The 26553-nt window shown below is 45.9% G+C and overlaps 1 protein-coding gene and 1 long non-coding RNA gene across 2 annotated transcripts; both read left to right on the top strand.

Moving 5' to 3' along the window:
- Window positions 1-5111: 5111 nt before the first annotated feature.
- Window positions 5112-10616, top strand: LOC142844700 (uncharacterized). The gene is made up of 3 exons (XR_012909763.1): window positions 5112-5191; window positions 7863-7949; window positions 10523-10616. It is a non-coding gene; the product is annotated as an uncharacterized LOC142844700 (long non-coding RNA).
- Window positions 10617-11105: 489 nt separating this feature from the next.
- LOC142842916 (apolipoprotein L3-like) lies at window positions 11106-16564 on the top strand. Its single transcript, XM_075959459.1, has 2 exons — window positions 11106-11125; window positions 15751-16564. The coding sequence occupies exons 1-2, from the start codon at window positions 11106-11108 to the stop codon at window positions 16562-16564; spliced, it is 834 nt and encodes a 277-aa protein (XP_075815574.1).
- Window positions 16565-26553: the final 9989 nt, after the last annotated feature.

Below are 26553 nucleotides of genomic sequence, written 5' to 3'. Positions count from 1 at the left end.
GTAATTTTGTTGAAAATATTTTCTGAGCCTTTGATCTGGGATTCTTCTGCTTCTTCTATTTCTATTACTCTTTGGCTTTGGGTTTTCACGGTATTCCACATTTCGAGATAGTACTGTTTTAGGAATTTTTCAGATTATACATTTTCTTTCACCAATGTATCTATTGCCTCTATTGCATCTTCTACCCCTGAGATTCTTTCTTCTATCTCTTATATTATGTTGGTGATACTTGTGTCTGTAGCTCCTGTTCACTTACTAGATTTCCATTTCCAGAATTCCCTGTTTGTGTTTTTTTATTTTTTTATTATTTAATTGAAATTTTACATACCAGTCCCAGTTTCCATTCCCTCCCCTCCTCCAGTTCCCTCCACCTTCCTTTCCATCCCATCCCCCATCCAGTCCTCAGAGAGGTTTCAGCAAGGTAGCAAGGAGAACTCTAAAAGAAACATACTTGGATCCCCCTGGGAAAGGGAAATAAACAAGATCTTCTAAGTTTGTGGGGGTTTTTTTTGTTTGTTTCTATTTCCATTTCCAGGTCTTGATCTCTTTGCCTTACCTGTTTGCGTTTTCGTGACTGTCTTGGCATTATTTAATGGATTTGTTTATTTGCTCCAATTTTGTTTGTCTTTCCCCTGATTTCCTTTTTTTACCCACGAGTTTTTGATTCTTTGTGAGTTTCACATCATGAACACCAATCCCAAATCTTTGCCAGTCCTTCCATGTCTACTCTCTAGTCTTGCAACCTCCCCTCTCCTAAAAAAATCTAGAAAATAAACATTAAAAATTAGAAGAAAGTCTTGCCGCGGAAGCTGTGGTGTGTAGTTGGAAGTGGTTAGTTTGTTCCCTGTTGCTCAGCCCTGAAATAATCACTCAGAAATTATATTATTTGTAACATTTTTTGGCCAATGGCTTAAATGAATTTTTGGCTTACTCTTATATCTTAAACTAACCCATCTGGGGCTGGAGAGATGGCTCAGTGGTTAAGAGCACTGGCTGCTCTTCCACAGGTCCTGAGTTCAATTCCCAGCAACCACATGGTGGCTCACAACCATCTGTAATGAGATCTGGCGCCCTCTTCTGACATGTGGGCATACATGGAGGCAGAATGTTGTACTCATAATAAATAAATAAAATCTTATTCACCTGGAAGAAGGATCAAATCTCACAGGTTGAGGGCCATGACTGCCTTGGAACTTCAGAACATAATAGAACATATCAAGTCTATACTGATAGTTTTCTTGTGTTTTAGTAAATAAAGCTTGCCTGAAGATCGGAGTGCAAAGCTAGCCACACTAGTCAGCCCCACAAGCCAGGCGGTTGTGGCACACACCTTTAACCCCAGTAACCACACTACTAAGCCACAGAGGCCGGGCGGTGGTGCACAACTTTAATCCCAGCACTAAAGAAGCATATAAGCCAGGATGAGACAGGAATTTGCTCTCTTTTCAGTCTGAAGATTTCATAGAGGCAAGAGCTCTCTACTGGCTTGGATGCTTTGCTTTCCTGATCTTTAGCTTGAACCCCCCCCAAAAAAAGTCTTAAAAAACAACTAACCCATCTGCATTAATCTGTGCATCACACAAGGTCGTGTCCTCCCAGCAAAGTTTCCTCAGGCTCCAGCACAGGGTTTTGTCCCCGGTGACAGCTACATGACTCCTCTCTGACTCCGCCTTCTTTCTCCCACCATTCAGTTTAGTTTTCCCACCTAGCTCTATTCTGCCCTATCACAGGCCAAAGCCTCTTCTTTATTCACGAACCAATGGTATTCACAGGATGCAGAGGGGAATCACACATCACTGGTGTGTTACGGTGTGTCACACAGTACACACATTTGCCAAGAGGCTTTACTTGCAAATGTTCTTTGCAATGAGCCATTAGGGTTTTTGTTGCTCTGTTTTTGTTTTTATTTTTGTGTGTTTGTTAATGTTGTTGTTTTTGTTGTTATGTTTTGTTTTTGTATTTGAGGCCTCTGGATTCTGCCACACCATTGATAGTGGCCCCTCAGTGAGACTCCTGGAATATCCTGCTATTGCTCTGAGTTCTGGAGATCCTGAGGCTATGGTTCTACAGGACCAGTTCCTTCATGTGCTCCAGCAGTTCATCGACTGGTTAGGTATTGGGGTATGCCATTTTACAAGGCCTGGGTCTGGACCAGTCTATTAGCTGAGTTGTTCAGTGGACCAGCTCTCTCACCCGCATGCCACCAGGGCCAGCTCTCCTGCAGTGCCCAAGAGAGGGGCAGAGCCATCTCTCCTGCACCCATATCACTGCTGGCACCACTGTGCCACAGACCTCGACACATACCTGTGCTGCAGACATGGCCCTTGGGGGCAGAACAGATGCAATATTGCCGTGGTCCGAGGTGGCAGAACAGGCCTCTCACATCAGGCTGTTCTCACTCCTGCGTGTCTCCAGTTCTGACTCTCCTCACAGTGCACACCACTCTGCTTCTCTTCCTCTCCCATCTCCTATGACATGCTTGCTCATCCTGGTGATGCCTGCCTGGCCTGTGCTAGAACCACCTCGTTCCTAGTTTCTTCAAGGGAATTTTCTATTTCTTCTTTAAGGGCCTGTATCATGTTCATGAAGTTGGTTTTAAGGCCATTTTCCTGTGCTCCAGCTACATTGGAACATTCTGGTCTTGTTGTTGTCGTCTAACTGGGCTCTCGTGGTGCCATATTTCCCTGGCTGCTCTCCATTGTGTTCTTACACTGGTATCTAGGCACTTGGGTTTGGATGATTATATGTCTATGATTTCTGAGTTTATCTTTATTGGAAGGGTGTTTTATTCTTTGGTTTCTGTTTCCTCTTTGGTCTCCCGGACTTTGTGACCTGGATATCTGGCAACTGACATGACCTCTGATCTAGTAGGGAGTCTCTGTCTAAGTTGGGGGCTGGACTTGTGGCAGCTGGCTTGGCTTTGGTGCAGCAGGAAGTCTTTGCCTACATTGGAAGGTGGGATACAGTGATGAGAAAGGGAGTGAAGGTTGGTGGCCCTGAGTCAGTGGAGGAGGTCTGCTGCAGGGCTGCCTGTGTATGGTTCTGGTGGCAGCTGTGGTGTCTGGTCCAGCAGGCAGTCTGCCCGAGTTCGCCTGTTTTTCTAGCTGATGTGGCCTGCCCCAGTTCTACTCACTGGTGTGGCCTGCACCTGTTTTCTTTTACCAGCTTGGACTGATGCTGGTGACAGTTGGAGTCACCTGAGCAGGAGGAGGAGCACAGATGCAGGAGGGAGCAGGGGTGGGGCAGGACTGGGTGGGAGAGTGGGATTGGTCTCTGGGAGCCAAATCTCAGGAGTGAGACAGTTCAGCTGGAAGATGGGTCACTCACCTGTTCTTCTGACTGGTATGTCTTGAAACTGAGCAGTGAGTATCCACCAGAATTAGGGGCCAAGAAAAAATTTTTAATGAAAAAAATAACTCTCTAAAGAGTGCATCATGTCTAAGGCTCCATCTTGGCTTGACTCATGGCTCAGTCTTCTTTGAGATATGGAATGAAAGCTGTGAGCTCGGTTCTCACTCCAGTCTCCCCACCTGCAAAATTACAGCACAGCCCCATAGAGCATGTGATAATTACACACTGATTTGTAAAATGGAGAAAGATTTGCATCTTACAGAATGATCGGAAAACTCCAAATGGTGAAATGAACGTGTTGCTAACTGTAGTGTATGGGTCCTGAGTAGTCACCTGCTCTCCCTTTTTCAAGCTGTGAGGACGTGGCCATCCAGCCCCAGGGACATTTGTCTGTGATAAAATAGCTCGAAAAGAGAGAGTTTGTTGGCTCCTGGTGTTCAGGTCCTCTTACTCCCTTCTCCTGGGACAAGTCAGAGATGTCTCATAGCCTTCCAGCTGCGGGTCTCTGACAGAGCAGAGGATCTTGGTCTGTCCATGAAGGATGCCATGAGAGCAAGACATGAGGTAGTGTTCTCTGTCGTGGAGGATGCTGGGAACTAATGGAGGAAGCAATGTAGTATGGTTCTAAGCAAAGTTGGATTCCAAGCACCATGTTCAACAGCATCAGCTCCATCCACTCCAGAGCCCAGGACTGCATGAGGGGCAAGGAGGGGCTCAGAGAGAGGAGGGGCTCGGAGAGAACAGGCTGGTCAGAACCCAGGAGCTGTGGAGAGTGATGTGTGGTAGGTTCCTAATCCTCTAGTGCAGTGATTCTCAACTTTCCAAGACTGCCACCTTTTAATCAGTTCCTCCTGCTGCAGTAATCCCCAACCCTAAAATGACTTTCATTACAACTTCATATCTGGAATGTTGTAACTATCATGAATCATAGTGTAAATATCTGAAATGCAAATGATCGTAGGCAATGAAGGGGCCATACGACCTACTCTGGTGGCATACTCTATTTTCTTTTGTTTGTTTGTTTTGTTTTGTTTTTGAACCTGGTATAAAGTTTTATTTAAGAAGAGGGTATTGGGTGGGTAAGGAGAATTGAGAGGGAGGAAGGGAGGGAGAAGTGGAAGGAGGGAAGGAAAGAGAAAGGGAGGGAAAGAGGGAAAGAAGGGGAGAGAGACAGAGAGCTGTCTCCTACTCTATTTTCCTTTTTTTTAGAGTTTGCTTTATTTTATTTTTTTAATTTATTTATTTATTAAGGATTTCTGCCTCCTCCCTGCAACCGCCTCCCATTTCCCTCCCCCTCCTCAGATCAAGTCACCCTCCCTCATCTGCTCGAAGAGCAATCAGGGTTCCCTGACCTGTGGGAAGCCCAAGGACCGCCCACCTCTATCCAGGTCTAGTAAGGTGAGCATCCAAACTGCCTAAGCTCCCCCAAAGCCAGTACGTGCAATAGGATCAAAAACCCACTGCCATTGTTCTTGAGTTCTCAGTATTCCTCATTGTCCGCTATGTTCAGCGAGTCCGGATTTATCCCATGCTCAGGCCAGCTAGCCTGGGTCTACTCTATTTTCTTAAAGACCATGGAAAACCTACAAACAGCATGGGTGGGCAGAGAAGAATCTAGAAAGCCTGAGGTTGTTCCTGTGAGAGGGTGGACACGGAAGTGCAGTGAGGGTGGAGCTCAAAAGCTGTGTCTGAAGTTTCCCTTGTTTCTGAGCTGCACAGAAGAGGAGGTTTTCACCCTTCCTTGAGCTCTGACCTTTGTCCGATAATCACAGGCACAGGCAGAGGCACCCATGCTGCTGAAACCTGAGTCCTGCTCAGCTTGGGAGATCAAGACTCCTCGGTAAGTATGGGAAGGTGTGCAGTTCCCTCAGTGCTCATCTTCACTGCAGCTCTAGATGATGTGATGGACCATTTTACAGATGCACTCAAGGGCAGTGAATCTGTAATTACATCCGAGTCGGGTCTGACTGTTCTTCCTAAGCCCAAGAGGTTGGGGAACGCATCAAATGGGATCACTGATCTTCAAGGGTTCCCCTTGGATAACAGAATGTTTGGGGCATGACAGGGAACTGCAGAAGAAAGGTGTCTGGTGTGGGTGCCCACTCCATTGTGAAATGGAGGAAACAAAAAGATAGAGAAGGGCAGGGACCTAAGCCTGCCCATCTTAGGGGACTGGTAATTAAGCTGTCTCTGGAGGGCTGGTTCTAAAGCTCATGGGGGCAAAGGCTGCCTTCTGAGATACAAGGAGCCCTTTCTGGTTGCTGGGGGGAATGGGAGATCTCTCACCCAACCTTTCTCTGAGACCCTAATCTATGGCAGTCTCTGAGTGTAAACTAAGGCTGCAGGAGACACACTCAGTGGAGAGTGGCTTGACCAGGATCCTGGAAAGGAGGCTGAGCAGTGGATGGCAGCCTTGTGTCCTCTGGGCCTCACCTGTTCTCTGCTCAGCCTGTGCGGGATGGGGAATGGCAGGCTCTGTCCTGTGTATTTGAGTAAATAAGACAGACAGCTGGGCATGAGAGGTACGTACTTTTAATCCAGCATTTAGGAGGTAGGGGCTTTGAGTTCAAGGCCAGCCTCATCTATACATTGAGTTGCAGGGTACTGGAGGCTACATAGTGAGACCCTATTACCAAAAAAAAAAGGAAAATGGAGCAGACCTGTGACACATGCACACTCAGGGGTCAGACCTAGCTAAATAAGTAAGCCATGCGTCTCACCTCTGTCCCGTGGGTCTCTATGGTTACCTACTTTCTGGCTATCATTTCTCATTGTTCTGTCCCAGGGAAGCAGAGCACTTCCTGGTGCTTGTGTTTCCTGGTTTGATGGTCATCTTCCTTATGGTTCAACAGTCAGTTCTTCCTTCATAATTTGGACAATATGAGCTGCTCTGGCCCCACAGTATCTCCAGGGACACTCTCTGCTGTCCCCTTGCTTTAGATATGGAGTGCTTGTGGAACCCTTGCTGAGCCCTAGAGAGAAGGCTGCATAGTTTGTTCTGCTTCGCAGCACAGGGCTGCAACAAGGATCATGCCAAATCCACTGGTCCTGGAGGAGGAATTGGGGTGGGGCAGGTGGCAAGTGTAATGTGGAGAAGTGCCCTTAGTTATAGGTTACCCAGGGCTGGGAGGGTCTGGACAAACCTGCAGATAGGAGCTATTTATCGTATCCATTTGTAGCACTAGGGATGATGCCCAGAGTCTCATACACACTGAGGGGTTCCACCACCAAAAAGTAGCCCTAGCCCCAGACACCATTGGTGTTTGTTGTTAATTAAAACTAAGGTCTCAAAAGCTATGGAGAAACCCTGTCTCAAAAAATCAAAACAAAAAACTAAGGTCTCCGTGTGAAGCCTCAGCTGTCCTCAAACTGCCAGCAGCCACCTTGCCTCAGCCTCCCCAGAACTTTGCCTAACCCCTGTGCAATCAGATCTGCTATTTCAGGCTACTGTCCACTAGTAGTCTAGGGAGAATGTCCACCCTTGTGCACTGCCCAAGGGAAAGTGGCTTCTCACACATTGTTGATGCAACATTGAGCCTCAGGCTATGAAAAAGTTAAATGTTGAAGCTCTGTGATCCAGTCATTTTTCTTCTAGAAACATCTTACAGGAATCAATCTGCAGTGCAAAAATTTTTTTTCAAGAGAGTGTTCATTTCACACGATGATTAGGAGCTGCCTAAGGGTGAACGTTTAGAGAAGAAAGCAGAGGACTGCATGGGCCCTTTCAGGGGCAGGGACTAATAGGACTCCAGGCATGGTAGGATACAGGATCCTGCAGAACAAGGAGGGTATGAACTTTGGGAGATCACTGTGGCATCTGTAAATTTAACCATTCAAGAACACAGGCCCTGATATAGGTGAGAAGGCCCTCACAGTCACATAGGGAGGGGAGGAGATGCTGTGTGCCTTAGAGAGTAGAGAATCATACCTAAATGATGGGGTGCCATCAGAACAACTTGGGGTCAAATCCCTGGTCCAGTATTATTGTGAAATATTGAGAGATGTCAACAAACTCTTATGATATTCCCTCCACTGTAAAATGGGGTTCACAGGAGTCCCCATCTCACGGAGGATGGTGGTCCTCTAATGAGGTGTGTATGAGGAGCCTTGTGTATCACAAACATACAATAAATCTTTTCCATTAACATTAATTCACATGTGTTCCCACCAAATATTTGGCAGACCATCCCTTCCCATTTCTCCTATGTGTAGATTGCATATTGCTTTTCTTCATTGCTATGTCCTTACTTGGTGACATCCCCCTTGGACACTGGCAGGATAAGAGGGCTCTGGCAAGGCCAAGATGAGAGGACAAGGTAGACCAGATGACTGGCATCTGTAAGCAGCAGTGCAGAGCCTACTGGTTGAGAAGTACTCTGGATGTCAGTCCTTTGGTCCTTTACTCCCACTCTGGTGGAACCACTGGGCCTCTGGCCCCTCCCTCCTGACTTCACTCAGCTGTCCCATTGCATCTTACACTTCTTACTGGTGTTTCTTTCTCCTCCCCGCAGCCTGGACACGTGAAGAGCTGTAAGGAAAACCTACCTGAAATCCCAGAGCTGGTGCTGAGGACCCAGACGCCCTCGTGACTATGTCAGGTAGCTAAGTTCTACCTCTCTGACTGCCTCCAGTTCACAAAGACTCCAAAACAGGAAAAATACTGCACCTATTACTTATCCACATCCGGTCCCTTTGGTCTTAGTGGTCCACCTATGTGTGGTGATTGTGTGTATGAGTGTGCTGCCTGTTCTTACTAAAAGATTCCCCCGAGGCTCATGGATTTGAATACTTGGTCTCCAGTTGGTGTTGCCATTTGGGGAGGTTATGGAACTCATGGCACATGGAGCCTTACTGGAGGAAGTTTATCCCTGTGTGTGTGCCTTTAGAGTTTATAGCTCAGCTGACTGTAAAATTCAAGTCTTAATCTCAACACTAGGGAGTCTGAGGTAGGTGGGTCTCTGTGAGTTGATGTCAAACTGCTCTACACAGTGAGTTCCTTTAGGGGCGTAAACAACCCGCAAATAGAATTAACCAGGCTAGCTTTAATATCACCTTTATTAAGAGGAAGAAGAGGACAGCTTACGAAACCAGGGTTCCAGCGACGAGCAGTAAAAAAAGGGGCAAACAGGCACACATGGATGGTTTTATAGGCTATTTGGGGCCCCGGGCAAACACTCCCCCCAAACAAGGTGATTGGTTGAGATTCCCCATCAAGTTCCAGGTCAGCCAGTGTTACATAGTGAGACACTGTCTCAAAAATGAACAAAATAAAATAAAATAGAGTTTTTAACCTTTGCCCCTTCCAGTACATTCTATGCATCTTAGGTATAGAAGATCTCTCGGTTTCCAGCACCGGCTTCTGTCCCTTCACTGCCACTCTGGACATCTAACCCTGTGGAGCTGGAGGCCAAATGGATCTTCATTCGTGCATTTGTGTCATAGTGCTTTATCTCAGTAACAGAAAAGTAACAGTACAGTGTTGGCACCAGAGAATGAGCCCATGCCGTGAAAAACTCTCCACCACCACCTCTCTGTCTACCTATTGATCGATCAATCTATTGATCTATCTATCTACCTATCTATATCTATCTTTCTTTCTCTCTTTCCTTTTATCTGTGCACACACACAGACACACTCACAAACATGTAAATGTGTGATATATACAGTAAATATTTGCTGTATTGATTGATATTATATGTGAGGAATGTGGGAGACTTTGGAACATTGGACTAGACATGCAGTTGAATACTGTAAGCAGAGCCCAATGGGTCAGTTTGGCAAGATCGTGGAAGACAGTCGTGCTGAGAGCAATGCAGAAGTGGGGATTCTGGCTCATGCTATTTCAGAGGGATGCAAGGACTTTATTGACAACTGGGACAGAAGTCATTCCTATGACATTTTGACAAAGAACCTAAGTATATTCTATCCATATTCTGAGAATTTACAAAAGGCTAAATTAAAAACAATGAACTAATTTTCTTGTTGGGGGAAAGGTCAAGGCATCATAATATTGAGTCTGTGGAATGGTGACTCCTTACACAGATCTACAGTGAAAGAGCAGGTGGGGCAGTAAAAAATGACAAACGTTTGGAAATTTTGCACTGGAGACAAAAGGAGCACTAAGAGGCTCAATGTCACCGAGTAGCTATGACTGTCAATGAGATTGGGAGACTAACTGGAGGCTCCTGCCCTGTGGTGGAACAGTGGGAGGATGCCAGCTAGTCTCCAGCTTAAGGATGGAGAAAGCCCAGAGCTTTCTTGGTCCTGGAAAGCCATTGCTTCAATGTTCAAAGATGCTGCTAATGTGGTTGAATGGGCAAGGGTCCATCCCAAGCTGACAGCCAAACCTAGCAATACTGTTTGTGGGTACTGGCTGTGGAGTCATGAAAGATGCAAGAGTCAAGTAGTGAGGAATGCATGCTCCATGGTGTCAGAGCTCCCTACGTCAGGAAACAATCCGAGTCACTCCATGTTCAATAGACACTGATGTTAATTCCATATTTTTTAAAATTCTGCTATTGACACAATGAGCAAATAGAGAACCTACTTGGCTTGAAAGTCACAACTGAAGGAGCGGGTACCACAGTTTTTGACGTGTTAGAAACTGGTGGTGAGCACAAAAAGGAATTCAACAAAAGGACAAAAGGTCGGTCAATTCCCTCTGCAATGGAAGCCCATATCTATAAAGAATATGTGGAAATTTGGTCCCAATAAACATCCTCTTCTTGCTGTGCAGAGGCAGAAGGGTCACTACATGTGTACATGGTGTCTCCTCTGTATGCATAGACATAGACAGAGAGGTGGGTGGACACAGAGACAACCGTGTGAACATATGATAGATAATGAAATGACAGAGAGATGACAGAGAACAGACCTCGGGTATCTCACTGTCACAAGGACACCACTCCCACTGAGGAGCGCTCTATATTTAGAGCATCATTTGGTCTTCATTACTTTACTTCCTTAAAGGTTCTGTATCCCAGCACAGTTGTTGAGCCTAAGAGCTTTTACACATGAATTTAGGGAACATAATTGAATATACAACCCAGGAGACCCCATTAGAATCCTAAGACAAATGCTCGGGAACATGGCGTCTCACCCCTCCTGCTTCTTGCCATTTAACCTCTTCCATGCTCCCCTCTAACCTCACCCTTTTTTTTTTGGTATATAGTGTTGTTAAACATCGTGGACAATATAACTACCATCATCACGAACAAACTGTGCAGAGATGACTTGAAGCTGTTGATAACTGACGATAACACCTGGAAGGCGTTTGTGGAGGCAGCAAAGTTGTCAAGGTTACCTGCATGGTGCACCCAGCACTACCCAACAGACCATGAGGATGAGGGCTTTCTGGGCAGGCATACCCACTCTACGGAGTCCCAGGGATGGGGTTGTCAATATTCCTTCTCAACAATCCAGGAGGGATGTTTCCACTATTTTATCCCTGGTGGACATCTCCTCAGGTTGACTGAAGATGTTGCTCAAGGTGTCAGGACTGATTCTGCCATCTACTAGTTCTGTGACCTTGGCAAGTTAGTTAGCACTTCCTGAGCGTCACCACCATGAGACTGCAATGTGAGGAAATAAGATCATGTGCGTGCAGCTCTCAGCATGTGACCAGTGCACAGTGGGTGCCCCTGAAAGTGATCACTGAGAGATACTTTAGACATGGGAAGAGGCCAGGGCCAGGAGTCTCCTGTAGGACTGAGGAATCAAGATCTTATTGTGAGACAATTGAGAAAAACGTAAACATGGTTAGCTGTGTCCCCAGGTTCTGTCTCAGTCACTTTCCTCCCATGTGAAGAGCTGTGACAAAAGTAGGATCCTCCTCTGGGCTGAGGAGGCCGAGAGCCCACAGTGCAGCTGCACAGAGCTGGGTTGACCCTGACTGTCCTTACTGAGATCTGGAGCCTCAGCTATGTTCAGTAGGAATAAAAGTGCAGGCTGATAGGACATGATGATAGCCTGGGATAAGCAGCAGGTCAGGGATGGGAAACCAAGTGCCAGCACCCTTTCCCAAAGCACAGAGAGACCAGGACCAGGGTCTCAGCCAGGGTCCAGGAAAGACTTAGAGTGACCGTAGAATGGATGTGTTGGAAGAAAGCAAGGACAGCAGGGATGAAAGGATGGAGGAATTGGAGGCACAGAGAAGAGGCCTAGCAGAGGACATCAAGATGGAGAAGAGTGTTTATCTCCTCAGACCCAAACTCATGCTTTATGTGTGTGCAGCTTTGTGTTTGGGCACACCCTCCACATGCTGTGTGTGCCTAGAAGTTCTCAGGTCGTATTACAGACTCTATCCTGTTCTACACAGGGCTCCCTGAATATCAGAAAGGATGTGTGGCTAGAGACAAGAGTCCACAGGCAATGTGGTTGGAGGACGGTTTGCAGAACTTGACAGTCTGAGGGGATCATATGTCACCATCTCAGAGGACAATATTTCTCTTATTGCCTTGTCCAGCTTCAGTCGATGTCCAGCCTGCTTGTCACTATTAGTGATCTCCAGGCCCCTTGTATATTTGCACATGGCCTTGCTGTGTTCAAATGTGACCCTGTCAGTAGCTGTAGTATCTGTTACCATGGTGACCTCTGTTTGCAGGGCTCTGACTAGACCTGGTCAAGAGTGAGTGAGGGGTGGGAGTCAGTGTGGAGTCAAGGCTAATAGCAGCTGTCCTGTCTCAGTCACCTCAGGCAGCCACTCACCTTGTGAGATCCAGTCAAGGAGGGAAAGGAATTTGGTAATCTGCAGAAAGCAGATAGCAGACAAAAGGATCTGGAAAGTCTCTTGTGGCTCTGAAGGTTTGTTTTGGGTTTAATTTTAAATTCTCAAAAATAGCTAAATGACAAAGTCTGAGGAAAGAGTCCCAGTGAGCCTTCTTTTTATATTTGACACTAGCCATTAATGAAGGACAACTCTAATCCAAACAGGACTGAGAAACTGCAAAAACCACACAAAGAATGCACATATAAGACAGTTGGCACATAGTAACAGTTGACCACGGAGCACAGAGGGTTAAAATGAGCCGATGGAAACATCCACCAGATGAAAATGAGAGAGCTTCAAGCTTCAAGTTTCTTTTCCTCAGTGTGGAGTGTTGTCTTGCATTGAGTGTGTGACAAATCACACAACTACTGCACACAAGAAAATCACATGACTACTGCACACCAGAAAATCACATGACCACTGTACACCAGGAAATCACATGACTAGTGCACTCCTGGAAGCCCACCCTCGGAATGAACCTTCATCCTGAAGTAGGTCCAAGAAGCCAGGAGAATCTATTTGACAAGAACTATAAGTCTTTGAAGAAAGAAATTGAAGAGGACACCAGAAAATGGAAGGACCTCACTTGCTCTTAGATTGGGAGGATCAACATAGTAAAAATGGCAATTCTACCAAAAGCAATCTATAGATTCAATGCAATCCCCATCAAAATTCTTCACAGATCTGGAGAAGACAATAATCAACTTTATATGGAAAAACAAAAAAAACCCAGGATAGCCAAAACAATCTTATACAATAAAGGATTGTCTGGAGGCATTACCATCCCTGACTTCAAACTCTCTTACAGAGCTACAGTATTGAAAACAGCTTGGTATTGGCATAAAAACCGAGAAGTCGACCAATGGAATCGAATAGAAGACCCTGACTTTAACCCACAAACCTATGAACACCTCATTTTCGATAAAGGAGATAAAAGTATACAATGGAAAAAAGAGAGCATCTTCAACAAATTGTGCTGGCAAAACTGGATGTCAATCTGCAGAAGAATGAAAATAGATCCATATCTATCACCATGCACAAAACTCAAGTCCAAATGGATTAAAGACCTCAATATCAGTCCGAACACACTGAACCTGATAGAAGAGAAAAAGGGAAGTACTCTACACCACATGGGCACAGGAGACCACTTCCTACATATAACCCCAGCAGCACAGACATTAAGGGCATCATTGAATAAATGGGACCTCCTGAGACTGAGAAGCTCTGTAAAGCAAAGGACACTGTCACTAAGACAAAAAGGCAACCCACTTACTGGGAGAAGATCTTCACCAACCCCGCAACAGACAAAGGTCTGATCTCCAAAATATATAAAGAACTCAAGAAACTAGACCGTAAAAGGCTAATCAATCCAATTATAAAATGGGGCACTGAGCTGAACAGAGAATTCTCAACAGAAGAACTTCAAATGGCCAAAAGACACTTAAGGTCATGCTCAACGTCCTTAGCGATCAGGGAAATGCAAATCAAAACAACTTTGAGATATCATCTTACACCGGTCAGAATGGCTAAAATAAAAAACTCCAATGATAGCCTTTGCTGGAGAGGCTGTGGATGAAGGGGTACCCTCATCCATTGCTGGTGGGAATGCAATCTTGTGCAACCACTTTGGAAATCAGTGTTTCAGTTTCTTAGGAAATTCGGGATCAACCTACCCCTGGACCCAGCAATACCACTCCTGGGAATATACCAAAGAGAGGCCCTATCATACAACAAAAGTATATGCTCAACTATGTTCATAGCAGCATTGTTTGTAATAGACAGAACCTGGAAACAACCTAGATGCCCTTCAACGGAAGAATGGATGAAGAAATTATGGAGTATATACATATTAGAGTATTACTCAGCAGTAAAAAACAAGGACTTCTTGAATTTTGCATACAAATGGATGGAAATAGAAAACACTATCCTGAGTGAGGTAAGCCAGACCCAAAAAGAGGAACATGGGATGTACTCACTCATATTTGGTTTCTAGCCATAAATAAAGGACATTGAGCTTATAATTCATGTTCCTAGTGAAGCTAAATAAGAAGGTGAACCCAAAGACAAACACATAGGCATCCTCATGAATATTAACCTTCATCAGGCAATGAAAGGAGACAAGACAGAGACCCACATTGGAGCACCGGACAGAAATCTCAAGTTCCAAATCAGGAGCAGAAGGAGAGGGAGCACGAGCAAGGAACTCAGGACGGCGAGGGGTGCACTCACACACTGAGACAATGGGGATGTTCTATCGGGAACTCACCAAGGCCAGCTGGCCTGGGACTGAAAAAGCATGGGATAAATCCGGACTAGCTGAACATAGCGGACAATGAGGAATACTGAAAACTCAAGAACAATGGCAGTGGGTTTTTGATCCTACTGCACGTACTGGTTTTGGGGGAGCCTAGGCAGTTTGGATGCTCACCTTACTAGACCTGGATAGAGGTGGGTGGTCCTTGGACTTCCCACAGGTCAGAGAACCCTGATTGCTCTTCGAGCAGATGAGGGAGGGGAGCTTGATCGGGGGAGGGGGAGGGAAAAGGGAGGCAGTGGCGGGGAGGAGGCAGAAATCCTTAATAAATAAATAAATTTTAAAAAAAATGAAAGAAAAGAATGTTTAACTATGGAAAAAAAAGAAGCCAGGAGAACACTGCTCAGGACTGTTGCCCTCAGGGACAAACATGGAGCCATACTGTACACACAGAGAGCTGGGGACTTAGAGACACCTGTCAGGAGGGCAGGACCACAGTTTCTCTATATGGACATCAGTAAGAAATCAATTCCGGTGACACAGGCCTCAGGGGGATCTTCCTGAGGTCAGTGTTTTGGCTTCCAGTTCCTCTGCATATCAGAAATGGCACCAAAGTTCCCACATCTTTCAGGTTGAGCATGTTCATAGGAAATTCTTGGGAACAGATGCATCTCAGACCCTGCATTTTCCAAACTTTGAAACACCTGCAGATATTTAGTAAAGTATATCACAGATGGAACCTGAATCTGCCTGGATGCTGACAGTGTACAGGAGATGGAGGAGTTTCTGTAATTCTTTATAATCAGTTGTGCTGTCGCTGTGTATTGTCCCATGAGGACAGATGTGGAGTTTTGAGACATTAGGTTTGGAATTCATTCAGATTGAGAAATCCACACTTGGCTTGCCCTGTGAATGGTCCATTGCAGACCTCCCAGACAAACACAGGCATTCCTGCAAGCTCAATACTGCATGGGGTGCCGATGACTTCAGGGCAACCAGGGACAGAGAGGAGACTCTGGGGAAAGGGGAATTCCATACAACACGCACAGTTCTCTGACTAAAAGAGTAATGGCTCTAAGTCCATGTGCGGCACTCATCAACAGGGCTACCACAATAGCGATGACATTGGCTTGACCTTGAGTGAAATCATTTTATCAGTGCCTCTAATTTTGTCAAGTGTCCTGACTTCACACACTGACCCCTATGGACTAAGGCCCTGGACATCTATGCTGTAACAGATGATCCAGGTAGAGGGCAGATTACAGATCTCTGCTGCGTTACTCCTGCTGGGTCTGTGGCATGAAAGTGAGGTTTGAACAAGGCTTTAACATTCAAAAAGTAACTGTTTTATTCATGAACTTGATCTCTTCTGTCACAGCGAGGAGGAAGCTGCCCTGCGTGATGCACTGAAGCAGCATTTAGCCCGGGAGCCCGCAGATGAAAATGATGAAACAGAAAAGAGGCAGCAGAAAAAAAATTTTCTGAAGGAATTTCCTGAGTTGAAAATGAAACTTGAAGAACACATCAGGAAGCTCCGAGCTCTGGCTGACCATCTTGACGAGGTGCACAAGGGCTGCACCATCTCCAATGTGGTGTCCGGCTCCACCAGCATCGCAGCCACAATCGCTGGATTAGTTCTGGCACCCTTCACAGCAGGGGCCTCTCTGGCTCTCGCAGCAGCAGGTTTAGGAGCAGCATCAGCTGCGACTGGTCTCACCACTAGCATTGTGGAAGAATCCATCACAATGGCAGATGAAAGTGAAGCCAGGCACCTGGTTGGAGCCATCATGGACATAGTGAACAGAATTTTGAAGATCATGCCTTTGATCACATTCAAAGTTAGTAGTAAGGGTGTGGAGTTAATCTGTGCCTGGAAAACCCTCAGGGATCATATTAAAGTCATTGGGACAGGCAGAATCAGGAACTTTACAACGTTCAGAGGAGGTACTAGGCAGTTGAGGAATCTCATCCCACACAATATTCCCCGAGGAACCAGACTAGCCAGGATTGGAAAAGGAGTCGGTAATGTTTCACTATTTGGATTTGATGTGTATAACCTTGTGACTGACTCCATAGATTTACACAATGGGGCAAAGACAAAGTCAGGAGGAGCGCTACGGGAGGTGGCTAACAATCTAGAAGAGAGGTTGCGTGAATTTGAGCAGCACCACAAGGATCTACAGTCATTCTAGCCTCAGTGACCCCTCCACCAAGCAGTTAAGAGTTCAGGGGAAATGACATGTATAGGGATGAACACAAGGGGGGGGGGGGAACATACCATTACAAGGGAAATAAGGCATGATCAAGTCTATTGACCTGAGGGTTGAGTGGTTTCTATTTCTCTGTCTGAGCAGAGCAAGGTCAATGCAGTGCTTTAAGAAGATGAGAACTGAAGTCTAAAATAAGGGGCCAGAATTCCTAGAGAATGGGACTAGGACTGCAATACAGAGGGTCTGATATGGAGAGCAGTACAGGAACAAGCCATGAGAACCTAGGAAACCTGGATGGCTGAAGATGGGAGAAAGCCAGAGTGGAAGCTGAAGCCAGAGCAGGGGACCACATCCCGTTCCCTGAGGGCAGGGTCCCTATGACCACTAGGTGATTCTTCCCAGCATCAGCAGGATCACCACACGCTTGTGTCTTCTAGGAAGTAATGTCTGGATAGTGATAGTGATGGTGATGATGATGGGGATGTAGATGATGTTGAGGATGGGGGTGGTGACAAGAGAAAAGATGGAGTTCTTGAGAAGTAGTCAACCCTCCAAGGGGACAGGGTCACCAGAGAGACCAATGGCATCAAAGTGAATGTCTATGCTGTGCTGTGTCATTATTGGGTCTTTGGAGATAGAGAGTCAAGGCAGATGTACATGAGATGTCAAACAAAGTATTGTTTGGGGTCAACAGGTTTGTGACAAGAGACTCAGTCTGTGACCCTCAGTTTCCTCTCATACTGTGGGAAGGTGTGATGGCCAAGATAGTGTCTAGATAACCTGGATTTTGTCCTCTTGTCTTCTATAATTTGTGTTCAATAAATATTAACTGTGGTCTAGAAAATGGAGTATATAGCAGTCAATGACAGCAGAAGAAGGTGGCATGGGACCAAAGACAAAGGCGGTCAGGATAAATCAGACTGATCTGAAGTAGGAAGATATGGGCAAACACCAGGATGAGGAAGGTAGGAGGCTCAGGGGCTGCCACAACTCTCAGAGGGAGGAGTGGTGAGCAGGATAATCCTGGCATTAACCAGAGTCAGAAAGTGTCTGTTCTAGTCTGAGCTAATGCCACCAATGTCAGGTTTGGTTCCTGCACAGGCAGCACTTGGGACCCCTCACAAACACCTACAGTCCACTGCAACGGCAGGGGCCCATGCAGGCAGAGCAGGTTGGTATTTCTTGTGGTGGCTCTTGATCGTTGGACTCAAAACAGCTGAAGTCAGGCCAAGATGGACCCCTGCACTGACACATTGAGCCTGTGTAATGTTGTCTCACTGGCTCCTCTAGACACGGGTCTCCTCACTTCCCTTCACCACAGGACAACAATATCATGGTGTTTGAAGGGTCCTGATGCATCTCAAAGCCTCAAGGATGAGAATCACATGAAATCCTTGAGAGCTTAAGGATTTCACTTCTTCTGGGGAAACAGACTGGTTCAGAATGGGCTGTCGGTATGGCATGAAATTGCCTTTTCTATGTTTATGGTCCGGGGGATTTGTCTGTTTTAGTTCCTCAGATGATTACACCAGTCATGATGTCAATGTTCATATGGAAGATTCCTGTCTCCTTTAAGGTCCCTACACAAAGAAAGGCTACTTTAAAGGTCGATGCTCTCTGATACAGGTAACAACATGCCTGGTCCCGTTGGTCTGAGACAACCCTCTTCTCTAGAGTTCTGAATAGGGTAGGTTAAACTTGGTGGCCTGACTCCTTTGTGCTAATCCCCCCCTGCATATGGGAAGGTTAATATTCATACAGCATAGAAATAGGTTACCTTCAATTGGATTCAGATCACATTTCATTGGCTGAAGTTTCCTCTAGACAACTCAGAGCTGGCAAATGTTTGCAAGACTGTCTTGTGATGTCACTGTTGATGTGAACAGTTCCCTGGAAGATCTTCAGGATCGCCAGGTGGGACGAGATCTGCTCGTGTTGTCAGAGTTAGAGATGGCAAGATGGGGTTGTCTTGACCCCTGACTTAAGAGTCAGTAGCCCCATCCTGACTGTTAAAAGTCTATGAATATTCCAACCCATTCCTCACCATGTTTGGCCTGTGGCTCAGGATACATTTACATGGTCCTGACTCTCACTGTGGTTTCCTCTACTAAGCTAAAGTCATGCTGATGAAAAGGCAGAATCAAGAGTAGGAAGAGCCTTATCTGTAGAGCTCAGCACAGCTGAGGAAAGAGGTTCCCTGCCTCAACTTCCAAGAGCAGGTCAGGGCAGACACCGTCAGAGATCCCTGAAAGCATCTACACAGGGGACAGTCATCCAAGAAGGGAAGAAGGGTGAGGTCCAAGGCAGGTTCAGAGCTGACCAAGAGAGCCTTCCTCCATCTCAGCGCTGAGGATACAGGGTGTTGCATGCTTGGGAAGTATGGATGTCCACAGCCCTATAGGAACACGGAAGACTGAGACCCACATTGCAGATGCTGCTAGGCAAGTGTGGAGTCACCCAAGATTCCATCTCATTATCCCTTTTGCCCATTCTCCCAGCTCTCTTTGGCACATGGTCCTCATGTCTAAGGGTCTGAAGGGGGCCATGGGAGCATACAGTAGGTGACAAGTAGTGTTCACTAGGTCAACCCACAAGATGAATGACTCTCATGGGGAGACCCACTTGGGAAGGCCATGGAGTCATTGAATATACATGACCAGTTGCTTGTGTCTGTAATTTCTCTCTTGTACCACTTCGTTTCTTCCCTGAGAACTGCATTCCTTCCCTGAGAACTGAATGGGTGTTTTGTCTCTGCTTGTGTGTTTCTCTCATGTGTATATTCCATATATTGAACACACATACAGCTGTGGATGGTCAGGATGATGATTTCTGCGTAACCTGAGATGATTTTGATAAATAGAAATAATGCTAAGATATTTTACATTGTTCAGACTGACATAGGAAAGTAACTATATTTTCAATCACAAGAACAGCTAATTTTAGACTTCAGAACAAATTCAAAGCAACTGGTTGCCCCTGGCAATGAATACACAAGGGGAATTCCCAGGTGTTTATTACTGATTCAAGTCAGACTTGAAGCAACTTTGGTAGCCAATAGTAATAGACCTCATGGACATACTCACTACCACGCAAGGTTCGGCTAACTGGTTATTGTTTAAGTCCTGAATTTCAATGACACTTTCTGTCTGGGACCCTCACCAATGTAGAGCCATGTACATAGCCATGTGTTCCACACTGGACAGTTAATGTGACCTCCCTAGCCTAAGAGAAACTCTAACTTATCTTGTATTATGAGAATGAGTCCGGCCCTGGAAAGGTAACATATAATTTTTCAGAATTTGAATTGTGGAGAGGCTGTGTAGAGCTACATAGAGAGCTGTGGAAAACGATGTAGAAGAGCAAGAGAGATTTTCAGAGAGGATTTTTTTTTTCAAGAGAAGTAAAAGAGAAAGATACCATCAGAAAGCATGTTTGTCCTTATTCCCCCCTCCCCAGGGAAATTATGAAAGTTGCTTGATTGCACTTCCTGCTTACTGTAGTAATATTATTTTCTTTCTCGGATCTTCGATGGCGTTGAAGACTAGATAGTTGTAGTTGCTTTGGTCTCATGACTTTGCCACGTTATTTATTATACAAGACTTAGTTTTTATTATTTATTATACAAGACTAGTTAGGATAGAATAATTATTAAATATATTTGTTCTTATTGTATATAATTATGTATTATGCTTAGAACTCTCTTATTTAAACAAGAGGGGGAGGTGCTGTGGGAAGTCTTCCAGCTTGTGGTTACCTGCCCACTGGGGTGTGGCCTCTTCCACTATATATGGTAATGCAGGGCCTGCGTCCAGCCTCTTTTCCGGCCATTCTTTCCAGTTTCTGGATTCGGTCTCTGTTCTCCGTTCAAGCAGAGGATTCTGATTTGTTAGTTTCCCCCTAAATAAATAACCATCTATTTCTCAATTCTGAGCTAGTGTGGGACTTCTTTTAAGCGTCCTTCCACAAGACTTCAAACAGAAACGACTATAAAAGGATAGAGATGGCCTCTGATTATGGGAAACATCATTCAAGAAGGTATCACAATTCTACATGTGTGAACATCAAAAGAGGCAGAACAAGTCCCGAAAACTGAGGTGCTAGGTGTAAAGTCTCAGGTGAACCCTAGTGATACAATAGTAACACTCACACACACACACACACACACACACACACACACACACAATCTTGGGCAGGGACCTAGTTGCACACCCATTTAATCCCAGAATTTGAGAGGCAGAGGCAGGTGGATCTTATTGAGTTCAAGGCCAGCCTGGTCTGCAATGCCAGTTCTAGGGCAGTCAGGGCTGTTACCCAGAGAAATCCTGTCTCAAAACCAACACAGGAAAGTTGAAGTTTGGCCAGTTGGTAAGAGGGAGGGGTCAGTGGGTGTAAGAGGGGCCTAAGTGGGTCATTGTGCTGAATTTGATCAAAATGTATTAAAAACATGGATAAAAATGTAATAATAAAATCGACTATTATACATGACTTATAGATGTTAATATAACGCTTAAACAATAAAATAAAGAATGAAGAAAATGACGGGAACCCTGAGCCTTCATGCTTGCTCTATCCTGTGTGTGATGCAGAATCCCAGGCAGAGCTGGTGCCATGTTCCCGGACTCCAGTCTCTGGTCCATGAGCTACACAGAACTTCATTCTTCCCAATTACCTAGTCACAGGCTTCATCCTGTCGTTGTATCATAACAGATGAAGAGATATGTTTTGACCATCAAGACAGAGTGACATTTTGAAGACGTCCCCTCTCCACTGTCTCTCAGTAGAGATAGGATTTATGGAGACACGTGTATGTGGATCCATCTCTCACTTTCTAAAGCAGACACTGTATATTCAGAAGTTAAACAAACCTTTTATAGGGGTCTCCTAAGACCATTGGATATATCAGATGTTTACAGTAAGATTTATAACTGGTCAGGCATAGGTGGTACATGGCTTTAATCCTAGACTCAAGAGGCAAAGGCAGGAAGATCTCAGTGATTTTGAGGCCAGCATGATCTACAGAGAGAGTTCCAGGACAGGCTCTAAAGCTACACAGAGAAGTCCTGTCTCAAAAAAACGAAAAAAAAAAACCCAAAGACTCAAATCAGCCATAAAATGAGAGTTCTGAAGTGGCAATTTTATGGCTGGGGTCACCATAACATGAGGAAATGTATTGAAGTGTTGTGTGGTCACTTCCAACCAAGTTCACCAAAGCCCAGCTCCTACAGTGGCTTCTCCCATCACCTTCAGTAATATCATGATGCTAGCGTCACCCTTCTCCCTCACTGAGGAGAACACATGACTGACTCACCTGACTCTGGCAGGAGTGTCCTTGGGACTTTTGGCTGACGGACATGGACTGTTCTGGCATATGCTGCTAGTGTCTCGTAGGAGGAATGAATAAACCGAGGCATCTGGGAGGTGTCCCTGTGAAGCCTGTCAAAGGGAACCAGGGTCCCAAAGGTTCCTTTCCTCACTGGCTACTCACTGAACTCATCGCAGCAGCCCAGTGGCTCCCGAGGACGCTGATGCGCATGCACCTGTACAGAATCCACTCCTCTGCTCTTCTCCACACGTCTGCCTCTCCTTTTGGACACTGAACATCCAAAGCTCTAGTTGTGGGATGTGTCATTGTCAGCCACATTCAGAGAGTTCATTTTGATCACATGCTCATTAGGTCCCACTACAACTTGCCTTGGTGAGCTCTGATTAAATCAGGCACACTGTCTCAGTGGGTAGACCAATCCCTTGCCGTCCTGACTTCCTTGTTCATCTTCACCCTTCTTCTGCTCTTCAACTGGACTTGGGAGCTCAGTCCAATGCTCTGATTAGGGTCTCTGTCTCTATCTCCATCCATCGCCAGACAGAGGTTCCATGGTAATATTCAAGATATTCATCAGTGTGACTATAGGTCAAGGCCAGTTCAGCCAACCTTGTTGGGACTAATGAGTCCTGGCCTTCAGATGGATGTTGGGACTAATGAGTCCTTGCCTTCTGCTGCTCTTCCCTGCTAGAACCTTCTAAATGAAGTTCCTAGAAGCTGTGCCTAGCTTAAAGGATCAGAGGATGGGATTTTCACCTTTTGGTATTTGGTGTATTTAAGCCTCCATGGTGTTAATTAAAGAGGGGCTTTCTGAACCAGTGTTGAGAGGTCCGTGTGTTGGTCTGTCTCTGTTTGTGTTGGTCCGTCTCTGCGTGTGTATTCTCAACCTCCAGCCCCTTGCCCGAATCTGACCAACTGGGTTCTAGGACACAGAGCACAGACGCGGGAATGCGGTGTGCGGCACACCCTCTCCTCTGCTGCCCAAGCACCTAGCTGGGGACATCCCCATGTACACCTGGGAACCCCATTAGAGCCACGTCTCTTGCCAACCCTAAAATGGCTCCCTTAGATAAGATATCGTCTTCCCTGCTCTTATATTGACCCTTCTCCCAAAACCCCCCTCACCCCAATGCTCAAAACTTTTGCCCCGCGAGCTTGTATACTTCCAATATCCAGGAGGATAAATATATCTTTTTCTTTGGGTTCACCTTCTTCTTTAGCTTCTATAGGATCACGAACTATAGGCTCCATGTCCTTTGTTTATGGCCAGAATCCACTTCTGAGTGAGTACATACCATATTCCTCTTTTTAAATCTGGGTTATCTTACTCAGTAGAGTGTTTTCTATTTCCATCCATTGCATGCAAAATTCAAGATGTCATTGTTTTTTACCGCTGAGTAGTACTCTAATGTGTATATGTGCCACACCTTCTTTATCCATTCTTCTATTGAGGGACACCTAGGTTTCCAAGTTCTGGCTATTACAAATAGTGCTGCTATGAACATAGTTGAACAAATGCTTTTGTAGTATGATTGGGCATCTTTTCATTTTAACACACGTGCACACACACACAGACATACACACACACATACAGACACACACACACACAATTAGATATCTTAAGGAAGGGAGACCATTCTCTACAAGGCATATACTGACACACCTTAGGTGTAATTTCAGATGATATTTTCTTTTTATTTTATTGCTTTCTTTTTTTTAATTTATTTTTTTATTGAGAAAAGGAAGAAAAAAAACAAGTTTCCAACTCCTCCCAGCCTCCCATTTCACTCCCCCTCCTCCCACCCTTCTCTCGCTCCTCCCACCCTTCTCCCCCTCCTCCCAATCCTTTCCCCCTCCCTCTCCAGTCCAAAGAGCAGTTAGGGTTCCCTGCCCTGTGGTAAGTCCTAGGTACGCCCCCCTCTGTCCATATCTAGGAAGGTGAACATCCAAACTGGCTAGGCTCCCACAAAGCCAGCACATTGCGTAGGATTAAAATCCCGTGCCATTGTCCTTGGCTTCTCATCAGCCCTCATTGTTTGCCATGTTCAGAGAGTCCAGTTTTATCCCATGCTTTTTTAGTCACAGTCCAGCTGGCCTTGGTGAGCTCCCAATAGATCAGCTCCACTGTCTCAGTGGGTGGGTGCAAAATGATATTTTCATTGCACCTGACTAAGCTCACTCGCTGCACATCAGGGCCCCAGTAAGAAGCAGCTGCCTGCCCATTATACCCTGGAGCTCCATCCGTGTGTTTGTACCTGCACCAACCATGCACCTGGCTTCAGCTGCAGCTGCCTGCCTGCACGATTCCACCATAATTGCAGCACTAGCACCATCACAGCAGCTGTGGCTAGCAGCCACAACCTAGCTGCTGAGAGCTGCAGGCTGCACCTGCTGTGGCAGAGCTAGACCCAGGATGCCAGGACTCCTGAGGTAGTGCTGGAGGAGTTGGGCACGACATTAGAGAGAGCACAGTCCCTGTGAGCCTACTCAAGATGATCACTGGGCTGGGACTTTCCGGAGGGACTCTTCAGTTTCCCTTTCAATCAAGGAAAACTGCCCAAGCTCTCTTCCTGTCATGCCTTTCTAGTGAAGATTTCTGTCTTCAGCCACTCCCATGTGTGCTGTGTGCTTCTTCAGACCATCAGACACGGCAGTTTCCTCCTCCTTGACCTCCTTGACCTCCTTGACCACAGCAGTGGTCAAGCATTTGAGAAAAGGTTGGCTTAGCTCTAACATGGGCCCTTAACACTTGTCTAATTTAAATCACACTAAATATTGTCAAAATTCAATTAATCTACATCCATGATTTTGGCATGAACCTTTGATACAACAGAGATGCCTATGATCCTTAGTGCACAGAAACAATGTGTAAAGTAGTGTCAAGACTCCTTGGTGACAGGCACTTGATAAGATGCCCTCACTCAATGACATCACTACCAAAATATTTGTCCACTGGTGACCCTGCGGATGAACACGGGGATGTGGGATCAGAGCAAATCTCCAAGCTCAGAGAGTGTTAAAGAGTCGTGAGGGTTTCCCCTTTCCAGAGTCCTCCCTCTCTTGGCTGCTGGGAAGTCATCTGCTGCCCCAAGGCTTCCATGCTGCAGGAATGTCTGTGCTTGCCTGGAGAGCTCGGCAATGGAACCTAACTAGGTGAGCATATAAAGAGGATAAAAATCTAAATAAGAGCCACCGTCCAATATGAAGCTGTCTCAGCATTGCTCTGACACCTAGGCAAGCCACTGTCATCTTCCTTAATTAGTGATTGACGTTGGAGGGGCAAACACATTGTGGGTGGCAATAACCGTGGACTGCCCTAAGAATTCAAGCAGAGAAAGACACTGGGAACAAGCCAGAAAGCAACAGTTTCCATCACTGCTCTGTCAGCTTCTGCCACCAGGATACCACCAAGTTTGAGTTCCTGTCCTGACTTCTTCCCATCATGGGCCATGACAGGGACGGGTAAGCTAAACAACCCTTTTCTCCACAATTGCTTTTGGTCATGGTGTTCATCACAGCAACAGAAACTCTACCTAAGACATTATCAGAAAGATACAAGCAGCTAATTAAGACTGTTGTTTTAGACTTGGCCAACGTAAGTACTCCTGGCAACTTACAATGCAGTTGAAAACAGAAGCCTGTCAGAGCCATAAGTGAGGCCCCACATCTATTGCCTGCAGAATGCTCTATACAGATGCCCACAGCCCACTCCCACCATCTATAAAGCACCGAGGGTCAGCTGCTGAGAGCAGAAGATCTCCACTAACCCTGGCTCCAGGATGACTCTCGTCCCTCACTGGCATTAAACCCCCATGGCAGGTCTCGTTCGAGATTCTGCAGACAGATGTCACCAGGCAACAGACACCACACTAGGTGCCAGTGTTGCATTGGAATAAAGCGAGGCTGCCTGCTAGGACGAAAGTGGCCAGGAGAACACCAATCATAAAGTGCAGCTAGGAAATCCACTCAAATTGTGAGAGGCAACAAGGGAAGAGTTTTCATCTGAGATGGGGACATAGGACCCACTCATGCTGGATTTATGAAGATCTTCCTTCAATCGCACTGACTTTGGGAGTTATCTGTAGCCACACATTCTTTGTGATGTTCTGGGAACTCTGATTAAATCAGAAGACAGGCACTAATATCATCATGGACCCCTCAGAGCAGACAGTGTGTAGAGGGCACCCATGCACAGCTCTGCAGCTCATGAAGCCTGAAGTCAGAGCTGGAATGGAAGCAATGTCCCTTGAGCCTCTTAAGTGCCCTCTGCTAGACCTTGACTGCCTTCCTGTTGGTGCCCTCCTCCCTGGCCACCCTCTCCTCCCAGCCATGCTATAGTAAGCTTATATTACTCTGAACCTTTCAATCATCAGAAAGTCCTGAGAGATGCATGAGAAATGTACCCATGACTGTGGCGAGTCCCAAGTTTATTCTCTCTCCTCCAATCCATGGAAACAAGGGTGGTCCCTGTTGTGAGACCAAGCATTCTCTTATCATCACAGTCACGAATGTGTTCTATTCCTTGGAAGTGGGCACCCAGCTGAAGCCACATCAGCAACCTTCATTCTTGGTCTACTCTTATCTCACCCAGGCCAGACGTGCTATTGCGCATAACAGCTCCTGGCCATGGGGCATCAGTAGGGTGGTGCCT

Source organism: Microtus pennsylvanicus, chromosome 2 (assembly GCF_037038515.1).
Source record: "Microtus pennsylvanicus isolate mMicPen1 chromosome 2, mMicPen1.hap1, whole genome shotgun sequence".
Lineage (NCBI taxonomy): Eukaryota > Metazoa > Chordata > Mammalia > Rodentia > Cricetidae > Microtus > Microtus pennsylvanicus.
The sequence above is the reverse complement of the archived record's forward strand: the minus strand, read 5'-3'. Positions and strand labels throughout refer to the sequence as shown.

Excerpts from the sequence above, each read along its gene's own strand:
- LOC142842916 (XM_075959459.1), top strand. The coding sequence starts at position 11,106 with ATGGTTAGCTGTGTCCCCAG. Across the intron at positions 11,126-15,750 it reads ATGGTTAGCTGTGTCCCCAG|CGAGGAGGAAGCTGCCCTGC; the intron begins GTTCTGTCTCAG and ends CTTCTGTCACAG.